Here is a 22,980-nt window from a genome sequence, read left to right on the forward strand (position 1 = left end):
TGGGACTGAAATTAAATTTTGTATTCTGCAGAACTAAAATGCAAAAGATGCCATAAAACAAAATCAAGCAAATTGGGTTCGGATTTCGGGTTGAAACCCGAAACCTGTTAAGGATCCCTTCTTTCTCATGATGGGCAGCGAAAAGAGAGGGGGCCATAACCGGCGCCCTCCTCCACAAAATCTGACTGGCGGCGATCGAAAACTAGCCGATCGATTGGCCTCTGCCATCTTCTTGACGCCAACCACTGGTAGCTGCCGGCAATCAAGGGAAAACCGTCAGTCTATCGAGATCCGATGGTTTCCACTATATTTTATTTTTTTTTAATTTGGATGATCGAGTGGCTGGCGAGCCGCATCCGTCACCGCCGTCGATCTTATTCACGACGCTCCCTAGCCAAACGGCCACTTGTGGTAGCAGCAAAGGAGAAGGAGAAGGGCACGGCAGTAGGAACCATCGACCCTCCTTTTTTAGTTTTTTTTTTTTTGATGATGGAAGAAAAAGAAAAAATCGGGCTCGACGGAGATCAAACGCCGTCGGTGGTGCCGTGCCGAGCAACCATGCGTGGGAAGAGGAGGCGGCTGGCGGTTCAAAAGAAAAAGGAGCACAGGAAGAACCGACCCTTTTTCTCTCTCCTTCTTTTTTTTGGTTCTTGCCTGTTTGGGATCTAAATTGGAATCATTGACGTCCCCTCACCATCAGCTCATCCCGATGGATGCTGGAGCACAGTCCAACGGTGATAGGAAAAAGAAGAGAAGAGAGAACGGCCCAGGGAGATCTATCTCTCTTTTTTTTTTTTTTTTTATTAATCTCCTACAAAAATGATGTGCTCTGATACCAATTGTAGGGATTTTTCTAAGACCATGTGCATAAGATTAGAATGCAAAATCATAGATGCGTATCTATATTCACTGTTGATTTTCAAAGCCCGATCAATCACAAATGCTCACGCGAACATCGAAGGCCAAATCCTTCCCCCCAGCTTCCTCAAGCAACTATTTGATGGAGTAAGTCTGAAAACTAATCTCATAGTATTTATAGAAAGTAGAGAGGAGACCTAGCCAAATCTAAAGTAAACTCTAACAGGTCCTCCTATCACGGACTTAAGTTAAGTTCAGACCTATATTGTACCGTCCTAACTACATCGTCCAACATAAGGCTTATATAGCCCAAAACATATGGATCACCAATAACAATGGGCTTATATATATGTCCATCAATTTGAATTATATAATCAATCTATTTTAATAAAATAAAATAATTAATTAATGATAAGTCATAATCAGAAAAATTTTCACATTGGCGAGATGCAATATCAATTAATCAACCAAGGTCGGAGGTCGAGAGAGGTAAAAATTTAATTTAAAAGAGCGTAAGACTACGAGTACTTACATGCATGCGTATACACTCATGCGTGTGTGTGTGTGTGTGTACACATGTATTACTTTGATGCGGCTACTTTCCATCCTATAAATAAACGGCTTGTCGCTGGATGTTATTCTTCTCCTGCTCCTCGTCGTCGTCTTCTTCTTCCGGTGTTCAATATATCATTGTTGGTCGGTAATATAAGTCAGTGCGGCCTCCGGTCCATCCGTTTCGCTTCTCCTGCTCCCACCGTCTATCTTATCCCCTTTCTCGTTCACTCACTGTCGGAGTCGGTTTCTTTCTCTCTCGTTCTCTCTATTCTAAGATAAGAATTGAAAAGGGGCGCCACCTTCTACATTAGGAAGGGAAAAAGAGTGGTTGGGGGCTTTCCTTCTTTATTTATCTCGCGGTCGCTCTGCTCCTCCAGCCCGCCCCTCTTCAAGCCAGAGCCAGTAATAGAGCCGGGGAAAATCAGACACCCAAGTGATTCAAGAAAAACCAAAAACCAAAAAAAAAAAAAAAAAAAGGCAATCGAGGGCACCCCATATGGTATTATATTTTTCAATCGATGAAAAAATAAGGACGGACAGAAGGAGATTTGGAGCGAGCGGCGCCGCGCAGCAACAAAGATTCGCTCCTGCTAGTGATGGGCGGTAAGTTTCTGGACGTTTTTTTTTTTTTTTTTGATGGAAAACGTTTTGCTTTTCCAAAGTCAAAGACTCTTTCGCACTGGTTAAGTAATTTTAATGGCATGTGTCTCTTCGTTGGAGAATTTGAAAATTCTGCTCTTGAATTCCTTCCCCCTGTCTATTTGTCATTATATTCTTGTCGGGAACGGAAAAAAAAAAAATTGCAGCGGTCCCCGTAGAAAGGAATTTTCCTCTCCTCTTCTTCGTAGAATCCGGCCAAAGGAACTACCAACCAGAAGTGGATCTGGGTTTTTTCCCCCTGTTGTACAATAAGTACTAGTGGGCGGCTCAACATATTTGGAAGCTTAAAATTAAAAACTAAAATATAATTATTTAATTAAAATTTATATAATTTTTTTATTAAAATTTTATTTTTCTAACTTTTTGAGATGCAAAATTTTTAATCAAATTTTTATAATCAAGTTCTCCTAATATTTCTTTTTCAATTGATAATATAGCCAATTCATTTAATCTTTCTTGAGACATTGTTGATCTTAAGTAAAATTTTATTAATTTTAATTTTGAAAAACTTCTTTCTGCTAAAGCAACACTTACTGGAATTGTTAACATTATTCTAAAAGCAATATATGCATTTGGAAAAGAGTCGAATCGTCTTATATGATTGAGTATATCCATTGGACTGTTATCTTCCACTTGTATAATTTCTTTTAAAATTTTTAGCTCTGAAAATAAATCTAAACCACCAATATCAGAGTAGTTATTATATTTTAAAGAATACTCAAGATTAAGACAATATTCTTTTAAACTATCATTATCTAATGACTTCAATTTTTTACCACTAAATACAAAACTAAAAATATTTTCATATATCTTAAATTGTTCAAATCTATTTTGGAGTGAAAAAATTACTTGATCTACTATATATAAGAAATAATCAATTCTAAATGATTCTTCAAGAGATTTTGTTATTTCATTGTCAACATTCTCATCAAATTGTTTCTTTCTGCAAATGATACGCTTATCATGAAATTTAGGTTCTATTTTCATTTCAAATGTAATTTCTTTAGAAGAAATCATAGCGGATGCAAATCCATCTTCTCTATATTTTTCAAAAAAAGAAAGAAGACCTTTTAATTGTTCTATAGCAACATCAATATGCATATATGTTGATTGTAAACTTTTGCTAACTGAATTAACAGCAAATAATATATCATACCAAATAGTCATGCCTAATAAAAACTCAAAATTTTCAAGCTCATATGTTGCTAAGCAATTAGCTTTACTTTTAGTTTTAGGATCTTCACTAACTTCTGCTAATTCCAATAAAGCATTTCTTATTTGTGGAGCTTGAAATCTTATTGCTTTAATACTTTCAATACGACTTTCCCAACGTGTTTGTGATAATGATTTAAGAGTTAGACCAGAAATATTATCTTGCAAAATTTTCTATCGTTTAGTAGAAGAAGAAAAAAGTAAATAGATACGTCGTACCACTCCAAAAAATGATATAGCTTTAGTACAAGAACTAGCAATATCACAAAGTACTAAATTTAAACTATGACAACCACATGATGTATAAAAAGATCTAGGATTTATATCTAAAAGTCTTTTTTGCACTCCTTGCTGTTTGCCCTTCATATTAGATCCATTATCATATCCTTGTCCTCTTAAATTATTAATATCAAGTCCAATATATTTTATTTCATCCATAATGACATCAAAAAGACCTTTTCCAGTTGTATCATCTACTTTTAAGAATTCAAAAAAATATTTCATAATTTTGATTGGACTTGATGAAATATCTACATATCGTAATATAAAAGATATTTGCTCTTGATGACTTGTATCTGGAGTGCAATCAAGTATTATTGAATAATATTTTACTTCTAAAATTTTTTTAATAATTTTATTTTTAATTTTATTTGCTAACAAATTTATCAATTTATTTTGTACATTATGTCCAAGATAATGGGTATGAATTTTATCATCTTTAATACGTCGAATATGTTTTTGCATTACCGGATCGAATTCTGCAATCATTTCAATTAGACTTAAAAAATTTTCATTATTTGTTTGATAGATCTTTTCATTTTTTCCACGAAAAGCTAAATTATTTTTACCAAGAATTTTTACTACAGCAAAAATTCTTAATAAGACTTTTTTCTAATGTTCTTCATCTTTATTTATTTGTTCTTGAATATTTTTATCAATTATTTTATTTTTTAATAGTCTCATTTCTAAATCAATCCATGAACACATATTAATAACATGCTCATTACTCATCTCATGACTCTTAAGTTTAGCACTAAGATTTCTCCGATCTCTACTACCAACATTAGCTAGTTTACTTATACTAGAAGCAGAATTAAATAATTTGCAACAAAAAAAAAATACTATGTCTAAGTCTTTTGAATAAACTAGCCATCTTCTTTCATGCTTCTCTCCGTTTGTCAACTTTTGAATATAGTATGTAGTAGAAAAATATCTTGAAAATTTATCTTTAGGAAAATCTATATCATCAATTCTAATTGGACCTTTTTCTACTAATAAATCTCTCAAATTTGTATCAATATTTGTCCATTGACTTGGATCATAAATATTTTTAGGAATGCAATCATTTAAATTAACCGATTGATTTTCTTCACTATGACTTTGAAGATTATCTTGAATCTCTTCGTTGACTTTTTCTTCTTCTAATATTTCATTATCATTTAATTCTAAAGAATTATTAACTTGTTCATTTAAAGAACATTCATCAATATTTTTTAATTTATTATTTTTATTACTTGTAAAGAAATTATCAAGAGCTTCTTTTTAAGATTGTATTAAACTTTCAATTTTTATTTTTTTTTGAAGCTTTGAATAACCAGATTTATATTTTCGAGTTGACATATTTAAATTCTTATTATGAATTATCAAAAAGATATAACTATTATAATTATTTTATATTTCTTAAATAGCCAATACAAGATCAACAATCAAAATTTTTAATTCAATGAATCAAATATTAAATAAAATAAAAATAATATATAATAATATAATATAATTTTTAAATTAAATAAAAAATAGATAAAGATTAGAATAATAGTATCCGATTGTTCAATGCTGATTGCAAATGAGAATAATAGCACCCGATTGTTGAATGCTGTGTAAAATATGGAGCATCCACTGCAACACTGTTCCACAATATTTTTATCAATTGTCTAAATATAATAATATAAAAGAAAAAGTAGCAATTCAGGTTAGTTTTATAAAAAAAAAAAAAAGTGACCGTTGAAATTTTGCCGTTGAAGTGGTTGGATCGTTTTAATTACCACTGTAATGCTGCCGCCCGCCTCCCCTTTTTTTTTTCCCACGCAGCCACGCTACCTGCCCATCAGCCACCGGCCACGTGTTTTGATTTTTGAAAAAAAAAAAAAACTGATGCCACAGCAGCACAACCCTTTCATCTTCCGTGGCTGTGACCGGTCACCGCCGATCGGCCGTCGACGAGCCGCGACAGGCGACCTCACCCTCGGGGGGACTTGGGGGCTGCGCAGGCCGCCAGGGAGGGGCCTTCTTCCGGGCTCTGGCTTTCGAGAAACGAAGGCGGACCGGCGGCCCGCTGGCCCGGCGGCCCGCCGGCCCGGCGCACCAAGCGGGGTGGAGGGGGAGTGCCGAAAAACAAGAAAAAAGAAGAAACTTACCGGTGGTGGTCTTGGACGGCTGACGGCTGTGCCCGTCGGCGACGGAATGATCGTCGAGGTAGTCGACGATGTCATCGAGCCACTGGACGGCGAGGCCGCAGTTGTCGGAGAGGAAGCGGAGAGCCTCCTCGAGGCGCTTGAGGACGGAGAGGTAGCCAGGGAGGTCGGCGTCGGGGTCGGAGAGGAGGGGCCGCTCGAGGCCGTGGACGGCGTCAAACACCTTGAGAACGGCGGCAGCGGGGCTGACGGCGCGGTCGATATGGCCGCCGACGGCAGCGAGGGCGTCGCGGTGGGCGCGGATCGGGCGGACGGAGGCCTCGAGGGAGGGGAGGCGCTGGTGGATCTCGTCGAGGCGGGGGCTGGCGCAGGGTGTGGACTTGGAGGCGGGGCGGGACTGGGATGCCGGAGGCAGAGCCGCGGAGGTATGGAGGCGGAGCGTCGGAGGCCTGGAGATGGCTCAAGCGGGACCAGGACATCGGAGGCGGAGGCTGGACGCCTGGACCGGGATGCCGCCCGGAGGCAGAGGCTAGACCGTGATGCCGGGCAGCCGGATGCGAGCGAGCGCCGAGCGGAGGGCCTCCTGAGGGGCGGAGGCCTAAGGCAAGGACTTTAGTGGTCTTGCCCTTCAGCCGCTCGTAACTACTATCATCATCATCATCCCAGGCCTGACAAGAGGAGAACAAGAAATGGGAAAAAGGTGGATTTTTTTTTATAAAAAAAGTCCTCCCTCCTCCTTCGGGGATCGGACCCCCGACTTCCTCTGGCTCTGCAACTCACGATAAAAACGTGATTGATGGTTAATTTTCACGTCCAGATTTGGGAAAAGAAATTGCTCTGGAGGATTTATTGTTATTATTATTATTAATTTAAAAAAAAAAAAAAAAAAAGAGAGACGAAAAAGCGAATCCCCTTCGGGCCAGGCATCCGGGGATTGATGGCTGATTCGTGAATCAGGTTTTTTTGGGGGATAGATTTATGGATGGCTTTCAATCGATCGATGGATACCATACTATGTGGTTGTGGTTACGAAATTAGGTAGGTAACGTAATATTAGATGGGTTTTTCTTCTTCTTTCTTCCTCATCCTTCTAAGCCAATTATTCCGGTCCTGTTTCAGAAAATGTTCCTAGAAGAAGAGGAGGCAGTAAACGCTAGATTTCCTGTTCTTGATTAGCTTGGTGACTGACTGCAGTAAAAAGATTATTTAAAAAAAAACAAACAAAAAGAAAAGAAAAGAAAAGAGGAAAAAAAAAATAGAGGGGGACAACAAACAACCGTCGCCTTCGTTGGTGTGCTCCTCCGTCTTTGGTGTCTCCACAGCATCACGTTTCTTTTCTTTTTGAAATTAAACAAGTAAATGATTGTTCACGTTTCTCGTACAAATAGCCGGTGCTAGCGAGGGGATGCTGAAAGACTCGGTCACGATCGCAGCTTAACAGAGCTAATTTATTTTCCTATTTGGTTACGATCTCCTGGCAGGATTGGAGGAATTTCAAATACGTTATCCAAACAAGGTCACAAGGTCAGGTGAGATCTTTTCTGCTGAATTTTGAGGACCTCAATTGTGTCCATTCACTCCCCTCTTTGTTTCAGGGGCATGAAGCATCACTCTGGCTCATTCACTTGGCTTTAAGTGCAGGCCAGGCGTCAGGTGGGATAGGTCTTGGTGGATTTTGCATCCGGAGATTCATGGCCGAATGAATCTTCTCTCTCGATGTTTCAAGTCTTGACCATAACGAAAAAAGGTGGCGAAGGGGACCCTTGCTATCGAGGATCTCGTCGGCATTGAACCATGGATTAGCGAAGTAAGTCGATGAGGGCTAATTCTCCACCTCCGGTTTTGTCACGCGCGCCATTTTTTTATCTGATGGCTGAGTTTGCCAACATCTGCTGTACCAGCTTGGTTGGCATAATTTCAGGAGATAAATTAAGTTCTGGTTTCCATCAGTTCCTTTTCTAACGTTATCCACACTGATTGATCGATTTGCTTGCTCCAGTTGCCATTGGCATCACACCATTTTCGCTCGATCTGTTGACTGATGGTGCCTGGATTTATTTGCGTAGTTTGTGCTTAGCGTCCAGTGCTGAACAAGCAGAGTTCAGGATTACATGTAATCTTTCTGTAAAGACTTCTCTTGGAATGGACTGGAATTCCAAGGCTGCCTTGCAGTGGGATTGGGAAAATTTGGCGCTATTCAGTGGGAAAGAAAGCGAGCTTTCTAGACCCGCACAGCAGGACGAGTGGAAGGTTGAAAGTGCGGGAAGAATTGGTGACGCAACTCTGTATTCATCTAGCAGGGGTGCCTGTTCTGGCTCAGAATTGGGCAATGGTTCATCCAAGAGTTCCATCTCAGCCTCCATGTATTCTTCGTCAAAAGTGCCAGAGTTCAACTTTGAGGCAGTTGAAGTGTTTCCTAGGAATCTAAGCAAGAGCAAAGAATTAGCCAGGGAAGAAGACCCCGGAACTTCTCCTGTAGCCATCGCTAAAGTTGGTCCTGGTGAACCACCAATGGGTCTGAAGCTTGGCAAGAGGACCTACTTTGAAGATGTCTGTGCAAGGAATAACATCAAGAATTCATCTGCTTCTTCCATGACGCCATCAACCACCTTGGTTAAGAAGACAAGGATGTCTCATCAGAGCATGCAGACTACTTGCCAGGTTGAGGGTTGTAACATTAATCTCACTGCAGCTAAAGATTATCATCGCAAGCACAGAGTCTGTGAAAGCCATTCTAAATCACCCAAGGTTATTGTTGCTGGTCAAGAGTGCCGGTTTTGTCAACAGTGTAGCACGTAAGACTCTTTTAATTGTTATTTAGCAATCTTAACCTATCACAATGCTGAAAGCTTTGTGGTTAGGATTCTTATCTTCTTAGTGGGACCTTCACCAGTTACTTGAGATGGTATTTGTTCTTCACTTTTCACTGCAAGTGATGTTGTGAATCTCAGTTGTAGCAGCTCTGAGCTGCCAGATATATAGGACCATTTTGTTGCCTGTAATTGGTAGCATGATAATAAAGAATTTGAAAGCACCAGCAATATCCGAGGATGTACTTTTTAAAATGAATAAATGATGAATTTGTTAACCTGATTTCACATTTTTGTGATAAGGCTTCATGGTTGTCTTCAGGTTAATATTACACATGCTTCCTGAGTTGATAGCTTTTCATAATCCCAACTTCAAGCATGTCCTTTTATTCCATAAATATGTATGAATTTATGTTTTTCTTCCATGACTTGTCCGAGTTTGATCAGAAAAAACGAAGCTGCCGCAGACGTCTATCTGATCATAATGCACGTCGACGCAAACCACAGCAAAAAAATTATCTCATTCAATTCTTCAAGGCTTTCTTCATCATTTTATGGTATTCTTCGGCCATCATTTCCCTTCCGAGATGAATGATATAATGAAATCTAATTTTGGAATATGATATGCTTCATCCTCTCTTTGACATCTTTCCTTATACACAAGGCATGAATCAAGCAGTAGCTAATGGTTTCAATGGTAGATATTCCATTGCTCCTAGAAATAGTCGTATCATTTTCTCATCTAACCGAAAATATGGAGAAGTCATGCTCCAGATGAAGCAAATATTACAAGAAGTAAAGGTCTTCATAGAACTGTTCTATTTCTGAACCTTGAGCACATGTGGATAAATCTTGACCTCATGGCACATCAACCGAAGTTTCTTCCATTTGTTTATGGTCCCCACGTGGAATGCTGGTTGGCCCTACATAGGGGCCAGGAAGGTGGTAGTTCACTCAGTAGCTAGATGAGGTTAATCTACATGTGCATGTACATAAAAGATCCTTCATCTGAAATTGAATGTTCTGTTTTTTGAAGTTTGCTAAAGAAATAATTAACTTTATTTGAATTATGCAGTATGCCATTATATGATTAAGCTGGATAACATTACGCTATTATCTGGATTTATTTGTTTTAAGAGAGATTACTTTCCTTGTTTATGACCAAGATTAGAAGTTCTTATTCATTGCTTGATAAGTCTATTTCTCACCTAGGAATGCTGAAAATCTGGCCATTAATCTAATATGCCGGACTTTCTTTCCTCATTTTTATGAATTGTTTCATGAAAAACTTAATCTAATATGCCTAATCTAGTGTTGTTCGATGTTCACATAACACGTGGGTGGTTAGGTGGGATCATTTATATGTTTACCATATAAGGTTGCCACTAAGGATTGGAGAGATTGTGGAAGCACTGTTTTGGAAACACTAGTGGAAAAGGTAGTCTTGATATATTTGTGGAGGTAGGCGAACTTAATCTTCATAAAAGGAAAAATTACCCTTGTCCAATGAATGCCTGTAAGCCTGTCAATATGGTCCGCAGACTCTGCTGATACTGGGATACCATGTTGAGGTTGGTACAAATTGTAAAAATCTAGGTTCCTTGGGAAACGGACAAAGGGGATTAGGGATCTCTTTTTCCAATGAGTTAGAAGATAGTTGTTGGGATTAGAGGGAATGTTGTTTAGATTAAGATGGATAGCATGAACCTCATGTTTCATGCTATCTAGCCTGGGGATTAAGGACTAACTAGTGGTTGAGAGGACTGCAAGAGGGAAGGTAACTAGCTTAGATCAGTTGGGTTAAGATGCCACCTCAATTATATCCCCCCCAAAAAAAAAAATAGAACAAGGAGTGAGTGATGCGCCTTGTCGTGAGGCGATCAAAGATAATTAAACTAGTCTAACTAATAATATAGAAGTGGTGAGACCAGATATCGATCCACATGGATCTCCGGTAGTTATTGCGAAAGTGAAATTAAAGTGCAATAGGTGTGATGTAAGAACTAAATATCATTTTGCAAGAAATCTAAAGTTAATGCTAAGTTATTTGGTCAAAATAATTCAATAAGAACAGACCTCGGGAATTCGACTCCACTTTGTAAACAGATTTTAGATCCTTTTTACGGTGCATTTAGTAAACTTTGTGGTGCAAGTTGATATAGTTTATTTCTTTCTCAAGTACGAACCGTACCCTTAGGTCACAGCTCATCTCTTAAGAAAATATGATATTTATCTTGACTCATAAATTAAAAAAATGATTGATTTGGTTATTTAGAATAATCTATCCCCTCTTGGTACGCATCGTATCCTTGGATCATGGCATATCTTTAAGGAGTATAAAATATTTTAATTATCCAAATCTAACTTTTAAACATAAACAAACAACTTTGCACATTCAAAGATAAATCATTCATTGACGTAAAATAGGAAAATACAAAGGATAAAACATTAAAGCAAATCGGTTACAATGTGTGTCTTCTTTCCGAGAAGAAGGGAACTAGCTGCGTATGGTGGAGATCTTCATCCTTCTGCTGACAGCAACTTTTGGACCACTGCTTCTCTTGATGCGAAACTGCAACCCCTCTTGGAAGCAGATTGACGATGGGAAGAAGAATAGGAAGGGCAACAAGGATTTGGTGAAGAAAAAGAATGCTAAGATTAGGACCTCCTCTAGTGTTGGTGGCGTGAAGAAGTGAGAGAGAGAGAAGAGATGGAGAAATGGCAGCCTCTGGGGCTTTGGGTGTGGAAGGAGAAAATATTCGACGATCCCCTCTCATTTCCTACCATCTTTCTTTTAAAGACTTCATGTCACACGTTCAGATCGCGTTTGCTTCGCATCTCAACAACCACTCCATGCAAGTCGCATCCCATTTTCACGTTCTTTTCTTCGTAAAATCGTACATCCGTATAAGTCCCTACGTCCAGCCAGTGCTCCAATGATCGAGCTTCAAGCCGGTTCCAGTCACTTGTTTCCGTTCAAAACTTTCACACTGTATCCAGTCACTTTGCTGCATTTAATGCTCACGCGCGCCCAAGCTCCCAACTCACGCCCAACCAAAAGGAATCAAAGTGGTACATTTAATGTGCATTGGCCCCACTGCTTTCCATGTATAGCGGGTGGTCTACAATCACATAGTTTTGATCCTTTCATGTTTGACCTAGCCGTAACTAAGGCACCATCTTCTTGTCTTCTTATGCATCCACTTCTTCCAAAGAAAATTTATTTTTTTGGTCCAATGCCACATATATCCCTCATTTTATTCTTTATTTGGGATCTTCTTTCTTAGCGCCGTTCTGCATCTGTATCACGCCCGTGTCTGCATCACATAATCAAATTAATCAAGTCCAATCTATCAATTACCTGCAAAATAAATTAGAGAGCATCAAATTTTTAATAAATGAAGAGCAATTAAATAAAATTGAGTGCTTCTAGTGACTTAATTTAAGTATTTATCACACTCTCCAACTTGAACTTTGTTCGTCCTCGAATAAAGTAGATAAATTAATAATATGTACCGACTCATCTTAGAAATGAGAGGTACCTTGATAGTTCTAAGGTCAGTTGATATCCAGCTAGACCATCAAAGGAATACTTCATTGAATTATCAATTCTACCCATCTAGTAGTTGAGTGAAGTCCATAAAAATTTTTGGAGTTTTTCTTTCATCAACTTTCCACCTCACTCTTTTAAGTCCTTTAACTTACTGTGGGCTTAGTGTAGTATCTTCTTGCAATTTAGTCTCTTTATTCTCTCTATCTCTCTTCTTTTTTAAAAAAAAATAATTATTTACGTGTATAGTCAGCACATTGTCCTAACCTTTTAAGTTTTCTAGTTGATCCTTATAACGAGCTTTAAGCCAATGACTCTCAAACTAGTTGGTTTTAGGACATTAACTATAGAACACCCCTCAGGCTTAATGATTTGAGTCAAAAAGACTACGAGTTAAAATTGACTTTACAAAAAATTCTTTTACATTCTCACCTTTTGACACGAACGATAATGCTTACTTTAGCAAAGGAGTCTGATTACTCAGTGAGAGATACCAAATATCTATTTTATTAATCTAAATAGACTTTAAAGTGGATTTTATGCATACTTTGACCTTTTCACTTATACCCCCATGAAGTAGATTCTTCATTGAGATCATTGGGCAGAAGGTTTTGAAATCATTCTAAAATTTATTTTGATCTAAATCCTATCATTTATTGGGCTTTCTTAATAATTTACCTCTCAATATCTCTAAAATTATTTGCATCATTAATCATTCATCAATTAGAATATCCGATTAATTTCAAATCGAGATAAAATTTGGTATATAAAATTGATTATGATCATACTTGAGGACTTGATTAATTTAATTATTCACCCTCCCTCCCAAACTTTATTTTCATTATCCCCAATGAAAGAAAAAAATAACAAAGTAGAATAAAATAGAGAAAGAAATTGCAAAGAGGGATACCACCTGGATTCGATGTGCTCATTGATTGTTGGGTGAGAGGTTCTCTTTTTGTGGGCATGATTTATTTGTGATTCTATCTGGACCTTAGATGGGATGCTCTCCCCAACTTGGCTAATTGCCCTTCTCGGATTTTTTTATGAAAAAAAAGAAGCTAGATAATTGAAAGAAATACATAAATTGGATTGTCTCTTAGGAGTGCTAAATTTAAAGTATTCAGCCAGATTGTGCTAAGTATCATAGCGGTGCTTAGACTGGATCCACTAGATCAACAGATTCAATTAGTTCCCTGTCATTGATTTCTTTCAGATATGGTTTCAAACGCTGGCCATTTACCTTAAAAGTAGTCCTTTGTTTAGGATCTCTGAGTTCTATGGTTCTATTGGGAAAGATTTGGGTCACGACGAAGGGTCCATCCCAGTATAAGCAAAGTTTTTCGGGAAAAAGATGCAACCTAGAATTAAAGAGCCATACTTTTTGATCGGGCTCGAATATTTTTCGTGCAATGAATTTATCGTGGTGTGCTTTAGTTTGATATTTATAAATTCTAGCATTCTTATAAGCTTCATTGCGTAACTCTTCTAATTCATTCAATTGAAGTCTCCTATTGGAACCTGTATTTTTCATGACAAAATTAAATTGCCGAATGGCACAAAATGCATTGTGTTCTAATTCGACTGGCAGATGACAAGCTTTTTCAAAAATAAACCGATAAGGAGACATTTCTATGGATGTTTTAAAGGCAGTATGGTAGGCCCATAGTGTATCATCTAAACATGCTGATCAGTCTTTTCTGTCGAATCTTATCATTTTTTCAAGAATGTGTTTGATCTCCCTATTGGAGACCTCTACTTGACCACTTGTCTGGGGGTGATAGGGTTGGCAACTTTATGAGTTATCTCATATTTTTTCATTAGTGTGTCCAAGTGCCTATTTGTGAAGTGTACACCCCCATCGCTAATTATGGCTCTTGGGCACCCAAACCGACTAAAGATGTTATGCTAAATGAACTTGATCATGACTTTATGATCATTGGTTTGGATTGCCATGGCCTCCATCCATTTCGATACATAGTCCACTGCGATCAGTATGTACTCATATCCGAATGAAGAAGGAAAGGGTCTCACAAAGTCGATTCTCTGGACATCAAAAATTTCTACGACTAGAATAGGAGATAGGGGCATCATATCTTTTCTTGAAATATTCTCTGTTTGCTAATATCTTAGGCAATTACAGTCAAATTCGTATGCATCTTTGAATAGAGTTGGCCAGTAGAATCCACTTTGCAGCACTTTTGCTACAATTTTTCTCCCACTAAAGTATCCCCCACAGGCAAGGGAGTGACAAAAAGTGAGTATGCTTTTAAATTCACCCTCGAAGACACAACGTCGAATTACCTGATCGGAACAATACTTAAATAGTTCAGGTTCCTCCCAAAAATAATATTTGATTTGTGAGAAGAATCTATCCTTTTTCTGTTTGGACTGGTGGGAAGGAATTTGTCCTGTCGCCAGGTAATTAACTATATGAGCAAACCAAGAGAGTTTATTAGAGGAGATTGTAAAAAATTGTTTATCAAAGAATTTCTCTTTGATCTCATCGGTGCCTTTGTGTGTTTGACTAAGATCCTAGAAATATGATCTGCTACCATATTTTTGGAATCCTTCTTGTCTTTGATTTCTAAATCAAAGTTTTGAAGAAGAAGGATCTATCTAATCAACCTAGACTTTGTATCTTTTTTAGAGAGCAAGTGTTTTAATGCCACATGATTAGAGTAGACTAGGATCTTAGACCCTAAAAGATATGATCGAAATTTATCTAGGGCGAATGCTACAGCTAGTAACTCCTTTTCAGTAGTAGTATAATTCAATTAGACATCTGAAAGGATTTTACTAGTATAATAGATCACGTATGATTCCTTATTAATTCTTTGTCCTAGCACTGCACCAATTGCAAAATCGGATGCATCACACATAATCTCTAAGGGAAAGGACCAATCAGGGGGCTTAATAATTGGTGTCGTCGTCATGACTGTGCGAAGTATATGGAAGGATTTAAGGCAATCATCATCAAAGACAAAAATTTTTTGGCAAGTAAATTGCACAAGGGTCTAGGTAAGGTTCGCCGTACCGGTATCGGATCCCGTACCGGTGAAATTCTGTTTAATATCGATACGCGGTTCAGTACGGTATGGTAATATCGGTACGCTTCGGTATGACGTATCAATATGAAATCGGTATGGTACGGGCGGTATGGGATGGTACGATATTCCATGGGTCTAGGACTCTAGAGATTTTGCTAAAGTCTTGGATGAATCTCCTATAAAACCCAGCATGGCCGAGAAAGGATTGTATTTGTTTGATTGAAGTGTAGGAGTTTTGAGATTATTTTTACTTTAGCTTTGTCCACTTCAATCCTCCTCTCAAAAACAATGTGGCCTAACATAATCCTTTCACGGACCATAAAATGACTCTTTTACCAACTTGGCACTAGATTTGTCTAGATACATCGTTTTAGTACTTTAGACATGTTATTGAGATACTTCTCGAAAGTGGTCCTGAATATAAAAAATCATCCATGAATATTTTCAAAAATTTATCCACCATGTCTGAGAAAATGACCAGTATGCATCGCTGGAATATAGCGGGTGCATTACAAAGCCCAAATGACATACGTCGGAAAGCAAACTTACCATAGGGGCAAGTGAAGGTTGTTTTCTCTTGATCTTTAGGAAACACAGGTATTTGATTATATCCTGAATAACAATCTAAGAAGCAGAAAAAGTGCTGATCTGCTAATCGTTCTAGGATTTGATCAATAAAGGGTAATGAAAAATGATCCTTCCTAGTAACATTGTTCAGTTTCCTATAATCTATGCAGACTCGCCAACCAGCTGTTGTATGAGTTGGGAGTAGTTCACCTTTTTCATTTTCCACCACCGTAAAACCTGATTTCTTAGATACTACTTGGGTGGGACTGACCCATTTACTATCTGAAATCGGATAGATAATCTCTGTATCTAACCACTTCACTACTTTTTTACAACCTCCCGCATATTAGGATTAAGTCTCCATTGCATGTCCCTATAGGGTTTGGCATTTTCCTCACAGTAAATGTGGTGCATGTAGATAGAAGGGTCAATGCCTTTCTGATCAGCAATCGACCATCCAATTGCTTCTTTATATTCTTTTAAGATACCTACAAGTTGAGATTTTTTATCAGAGATTAGGTCTGCCGCAATGATTACTGGGAGGGTATCATTGGATCCTAAGAATGTATATTTTAACGTGATCGGGAGTGACTTTAATTCTATTGTAGGTGGTGCTTTTAATGATAAAGCCATTGGTGTGCTAGAGGGTGTAGATAATTATTCATAATTCACGGTTCATGGAGGAGTGGTCTTTGAATTAGGTGGCTCTAATAAGACATTCACTTCTCCCATGTACCCATCTATATCAAAATTGTCTACATCAAAATGAGATAGACAGGCCTGCAGAGGATCCTGTGAAAGTACAGTGGGCTCAGTTTCTTCTACAAGTTTCTCTAGCATATTTATCTCACCATAATCATTTATGGGTGGTCCTAGAGCAGCATTGAAAACATTCAACCTTAACTTTTTATTTCCGAATGATACATTCATGACTCCAGTTCTACAGTTAATGCAAGCGTTAGTGATCGCTAGGAAGGGTCTGCCTAGGATAATCGAAATTTGACTAAGGTTACCACTAGATTCTATATCTAAGACAAGAAAGTCTACTGAAAAGTAGAATTCATCTACTTGGACAAGCACGTTCTCTATCATCCCACGTGGTACCTTAACAGATCTATCGACTAATTGTAAGATAATCGATGTGGGTTTCAACTCTCCAAAATCAAAGAGTTCGTACATTGAACTTGAAAGAAGATTAACACTCGTCCCTAAATCTAATAGAGCTTTCTTAATGGTCAGATCCCTTATTACACATGAGATGATTGGGGTACCAGGATCCTTGAGTTTAGATGGGGTTGTGTGTTGGAAGATTGAGCTGGCTTGCTCAGTAAGTTGGACTTTCTTTGGTGTGTGTGCCTTAGATCTACGTTTTTACGTGCACATGTCTTTAAGAAATTTGGCGTATGTTGGGACTTGTTTAATTGCATCAAGAAGGGGTAAGTTTATTTGAACTTGTTTAAATAGCTCTAGCATTTCGTTCATCTTGATGTCCTTTTTGTCGAGAGGCAGAGGGGATTCTAAAGCACTTGGGAATGGAGCCTTAAGTGCGGGTGCTGGGATAATTGGTTTCTTCCTCTCCTCGGTGTTTTCTTTTCTGGCTTGGTTGGTACTATGTGTTCTAGTTGTTGGGTTTTCTCTAGTTGGTTTAAGACTTTCCCACTTCTAAGGATCATTACAGATTTCGCATGTTCGGGACAGGTTTCAGGATCAATGGAGCTCTCAGCCATATACTGCCCTTTAGGGTTGCTGATGGGCTGGCTTGAAAGTTTTTCTTCCTCCCTTCTACTAAAAGTAGTAGCTAGTTGACCTATTTGGATCTCTAGCTTGGCTATTGATTGCGTGTGGGAGTGGAGGATGTGGGTGTTCATCTCAAACCCTTTCAATGCTTACAACACTTTCTCCTCAAAGGCAAAACTATTATTGCTAGGAGGGGTTTGGGATTGCGGGGCATTCGAATATTGAGCGTGTGACGTGTTTCTGAACTGTCTCTTGATGATTGGGCCTGTGTGAGGCTGGGTTGGCCACAAGTTGTGGTCTCCAAAAAAAATTCGGATGATTCCGCCAGCTCGAATTATAGGTATTTGAGTATGGATCATTTCTTGGTCTGGGAGCCATTCAGGTTTGGGCTTGATGGGCTTGCTCCTAAACAAGCTCAGAAAATTGGTATGCAGCTGGACAATCACCTATCGATGGGTAGGACTCGAACAGATTATACAAACATTCTGTAATTATGCGAATGAGGAAGAGGTGTGCCCGACTTGCAGTATTCAGTCAAGTTTTTGGGATAGTTCATCTACCTTGCTATAGATATCTACAAAATGCCCTACCTCGTATATTCCACCTTGTTTAGGTCCTGTCATGGGAGGGTCTCTACGAACAACCGACATGTGATGTAATGAGTTCTCGCTCAATGTCTCGAAGAGTTGCCAAGCTTCATGCTCGTTTTTTAGCATGAATGTCCCACCATAAGAGGAGTCAACCATTTGCTGGTGCTTTTCTGATAAATCATTATAGAAGCACTGGACTAGTTGTCACTTAGGTATGGCATAGTGCAGACATTTTCTAATTAGTTCTTTTAATCTCTCCCATATTTTGTGGAACATCTCTCTATCCATCTGGGGAAAACTTGAGATGGCTTTTCTAATTTGATTAGTTTTTTCTATAGGAAAGTATTTCTTGAGAAATTCTTTCGAAAGTTGGTCCTAGGTCAAAATTGTTATGGTGTCTAAGGAGTTCAACCAATGCTTGACCTTGTCTTTCAGAAAAATGGGAACAACTTGAGTCTGAGAGCATCATCAAAGAAGTGTTGGATTTTAACCATTGAGCAAGTTCCTAGGAATTCGTTTAGATGTTTGTAAGGGTCCTCATTCGCAAATCCATAAAAAGATGGTAGCATCTGAATCACACTGGATTTGATTTCATATTGGACTACCTCTACAGGAGGCACTTATATACAAAGAGAGTAGGTATATGTTGAAGGAGTGAAGTACTCCTTCAACTGTCGTGGTGTATCAATCTCATGATTGTGGTCCATGATTCTAGTTCGATTGGCTCTAATGGTTCGTTTTATTTCAGGGTCTAAAGGTTGAATTTCTGATCGTAATGATCTACGACCAAGCATACACCCCCACAGTTATAATTCAAAACAAACCCTCGTTCAAGTTTTTATAGTTTTTATTTTTTATTTTTTAGTTTTTTTAGTAAACAGAAGGGAGTGAAAGAATTCTAAAGAGAAGAATTTAAGAGTCCTAAATCTATGAGAAAGGAGAAATTAGTTAATGTTTTAGTATTAATTGTAATCAAGTTAAACAAGCATGGACTCTCTACCTTAGGATTAACCTAGATCTAGACAGTTCCTAACTTTCAAGGCCAGCTTTGTGCACTCCAAGCCCAAGACTGACTAACTGACTCGGTCAGATAAGTGTAAGATCGGTGGGAGATTTTTTATACTTTTGCAACTTTCCTTAATTAGTGAACTATCTTTCTTCGGGATCAGAATTTTTGAACCACTTACCGTAGAAACCGAGCAATTAACCAATCCAAATCTGGTCCAACTCTAGGGCTTTCTTATCCTATTGAACTCAAATTCTTAGGGCTGATGTCTAATTGATTTTAAAATTAAGGCTTGAGTTAATGCAGAATGAAGGATGTGGTTTTTCGGTTAAGAAAAGGTGATCAAGTCCCCCACGTTATTTGATTAATGGGTTATGCACTTAAGATTAATTATGGAAATGAAATACAACAAACCAAGATGTCCAAGCTTCGTGATTAGCACACAAGCAAGACTAAATTAAATTAATTTATTTTTTTTTAGATTTTATGGTTAGATCTCTAATTTTCTAAATAGCTTATGAGTTGTTAGTATATTTTTTTTTATTTTTTTTTTTATGTTTCTTTCCTAAATAACTGTACCAAGATCCTCGGCAACGGCATCAAAATTTGATACGTCTTGTCGTGAGGTGATCAAAGATAATTAAACTGGTCTAACTAATAATGTAGAAGTGGTGAGACCAGATATCGATCCATAGGGATCTCGGACAGTTATTTCGAAAGTGAAATTAAAGAACAATAGATGTGATGTAAGATCTAAATATTACTTTGCAAGAAATCTATAGTTAATGTTAAGTTACTTAGTAAAAATAATTAAATAAGAATAGGCCTCGAAAATTCGACTCCACTTTGTAAATAGATTTTAGATTTCTTTTACGATGCACTTACTAAACTTTGTAGTGCAAGTTGGTATAGTTTATTTCTTTCTCAAGTACGAACCATACCCTTAGGTCAAGGCTCGTTCCTTAAAAAAATATATTATTTATCTTAACTCATAAATTAAAAAAAATATTTGATTTAGTTATTTAGAATAATCTATTTCCTCTTGGTACGCACTATATCCTTGGATCACGACGTGTCTTTATGGAGTGTAAAATATTTTAATTAACCAAATCTAACTTTAAAACATAAATAAATAACTTTGCACATTCAAAGATTAATCATTCATTCACGTAAAATAGAAGGAATACAAAGGATAAAATATTAAAGCAAATTTATTACAATGTGTGTCTTCTTCCCGAGAACAAGGGGACTAGTCGTGCATGATGGAGATCTTCATCCTTCTGCTAACAGCAACCTTTGGACCAGTGCTCGTCTTGATGCGAAACTGCAACCCCTCTTGGAAGCCGATTGACGATGGAAAGAAGGACAGGAAGGGTAGCAAGGATTTGGTGGAGAAGAGGAATGCTAAGGTTAGGACCTCCCCTAGTCTTGATGGTGTGGAAAAATGGGAGAAGAGATGGAAAAATGACAACCTCTCATTTCTTGCGGCTTTCCTTTTAAAGGCTTCGTATCACGCGTTCAGATCGCATTTGCTTCGCATCCCAATAGCTCATTACGCTCGCTCCATGCAAGTCACGTCCCATTTCCACATACTTTTCTTCGTAAAACTGTGCGTCCGCGTGGGTCCCCGCATCCAGCCAGTGCTCCAATGGCCGTGCTTCAAGCCACTCCTAGCCACTTGTTTCCATTCAAAACTTTCACACCGCGCCCAGCCACTTCTTTGCCGTGTTTCATGTTCCAAAACCGTGCTTCAAGCCGCGTGCGCCCAAGCTCCTAGCTCATGCCTAGCCAAAAGGAATCAAAATGGTGCATTTAATATGCATTGGCCCCACCACTTTACATGTATAGCGGGAGGCTCACAATCACATTGGTTTGGATCCTTTCATGTTTGACCCAGCCATAGCCAATGCACCACCTTCTTGTCTTCTTATGCATCCACTTCTTCCAAAGAGAATTTATTCTTTTGATCTAATGCCGTATATATCCTTTATTTTCTTCTTTATTTTGGATCTTCCTTCTCAACGCCATTCCGCATCCGTGCCACACCCGTATCTGCGTCACATAATCAAATTAATTAAGTTCAATCTATCAATTACCTGCAAAATAAACCAGAGAGCATCAAATTCTTTGTAAATGAAGAGTAATTAAATAAAATTAAGTACTTTTAGTGACTTAATTTAGTATCTTATTTAGTACGGTCTCCTCTGTATGTTAATGGTTATTGAAGGTTCAAGTCTTGTTAGTTTGAGCTTAGACCTGATATATCCCTTATTTTATAGAGAGCCAAACATGAAGCCAGGGATGAAAAATGTAAAATGTACACTTGAGAAGGCATAATTCCCAACCTGTTTGACACCTCTGATCAGAGTAGTGAGAGTGCAGTTTAAGATGGACACTCCAGATTTCTCATATGGAATAAGTCAAGATATTAGGGAAATGGGTGTTGTGTTTCTGTTCCTCTCAATTTATATTGTTTTATGTTTCTGCTATCTCTTCTTAGGAGGCAGTCATGCAGAAATGTTTTAAAGATGGTGTCTCTTTGGTTTGGTTTCTCTTTTTAGAAGAAAAGTTTTTAGATATCATCAATTTAATGAGCATTGAACTCATCAGAGCACACTACAGATCCATAGAGACAGTCAATCGGGAGTTAGAAAATCCTAAATAACATTTTAACTGACCTTGGAGTGAGAAAGTTTCCACTTTCTAGAAATAAAGATGGTTGCTCAGCTTATGTTTTAGGATCAGGTTATGGGAGGTATGTCCATATGAGTTGATACATGATGAAGATGAGATCATTCTGAACTTACATAATGTAGATTCATCATATGGGTGTGGAGAAGGATAGTGTCCGCACTCCCGTCTATTAGGTTAGATAACTCAATCAGCATTCTTCTTCAGTGAAATATAGTGTCCCCCCTACATCAGAAAACAAGAGGTCTTGATGATTAAGTTCTAGGTTACATCGGACATTATATCAGAGGTTTAGTATATGTAAGAAGAGCTGATATAGGGTAGGCAATTTGTATAGACGGAAATGGTGTTATGCCCCAAGAGCCTCACTAACTGGTTTTCTGTCTGGTGAAAACATTGTCAAATGCTGACTTATTTCCTGAATGATGACCCAGCCATACCGCAGTATTCTAGCATAAACATTCAATAAAAGAGGATGAGTAGGAGCTCTACACATCAGATGAAAATGTGAAGAAAGATGTTGGTCAGTTAATGGCAAGGCAGAGAGGAAGTTCTGTCTGGTAGAGTTCTAGTGCCTGAATTACTGGAAATTGTTATGTTATTTCTTTGTTTTTGTGACTTGCATTAGATTTGATCTTGAGCATTCATCCCATAGATCATCCACTTGCCCTACAAACATCCAGAACAAAACTTTGTTCTTGTTTGCAGACAATTGATCTGAACATCCAGTCATAACAATGACCTATAGAGTCTTACATCTAGAAATGACTGTCGCTAATAGAGTATAAGGAAAACATATTGCATTATTACATATGCAGTATAGAGTAGTCGAAAAAAAATGTATTGTATAATTACATATACAGTCATATACAATCTGTTTGTCTGCAATTGGTGAGATGTGGGACAAATAAATTAGTTGTTTTGCCTGGCAGTAATAACCCAGATCTGTTAACCAAAAATTTACTTCATGTTTTCCTTGTTTTAGTGGCCGTTTATCTTTTCATCGCTGCCTTACATGCAAAATAAGGTATAGGTGTATATAAAGCAGGAACAAGTGCATATAAAATAATCATAACTGTTCATGAAATATACCTAATTATGTACAGAATAATTCATGATTATACATCAGGGTGCAAAATGGAAACGTGACATGACCAGTGAGTGATTGTTAAATTAATTCAGACCAAGGGTTGGAAAGTAATTTTCTTTTATTTTTTATGATTAAATGTGAGGATGAGTTCCTAATCCCAAGTTCTTGATCTTTTCCAAATCAATTCATTTTG

General features: G+C 37.9%; 1 protein-coding gene, 1 non-coding gene and 1 pseudogene across 2 annotated transcripts; all 3 read left to right on the forward strand.

Moving 5' to 3' along the window:
- The first annotated feature begins 1,504 nt into the window (after window positions 1-1,504).
- Window positions 1,505-22,980, forward strand: part of LOC105049257 (squamosa promoter-binding-like protein 12) — a 53,115-nt pseudogene continuing 31,639 nt past the window's right edge.
- LOC140859150 (squamosa promoter-binding-like protein 12) lies at window positions 7,510-8,789 on the forward strand. The gene has a single exon (XM_073260698.1). The coding sequence runs from the start codon at window positions 7,839-7,841 to the stop codon at window positions 8,493-8,495; it is 657 nt and encodes a 218-aa protein (XP_073116799.1). The 5' UTR covers window positions 7,510-7,838; the 3' UTR covers window positions 8,496-8,789.
- LOC114914408 (small nucleolar RNA R71) lies at window positions 18,215-18,320 on the forward strand. Its single transcript, XR_003801456.1, has one exon. It is a non-coding gene; the product is annotated as a small nucleolar RNA R71 (small nucleolar RNA).

Source organism: Elaeis guineensis, chromosome 7, assembly GCF_000442705.2.
Source record: "Elaeis guineensis isolate ETL-2024a chromosome 7, EG11, whole genome shotgun sequence".
Classification (NCBI taxonomy): Eukaryota; Viridiplantae; Streptophyta; class Magnoliopsida; order Arecales; family Arecaceae; genus Elaeis; species Elaeis guineensis.

Excerpts from the sequence above, each read along its gene's own strand:
- LOC140859150 (XM_073260698.1), top strand. The coding sequence starts at position 7,839 with ATGGACTGGAATTCCAAGGCTGCCTTGCAGTGGGATTGGGAAAATTTG.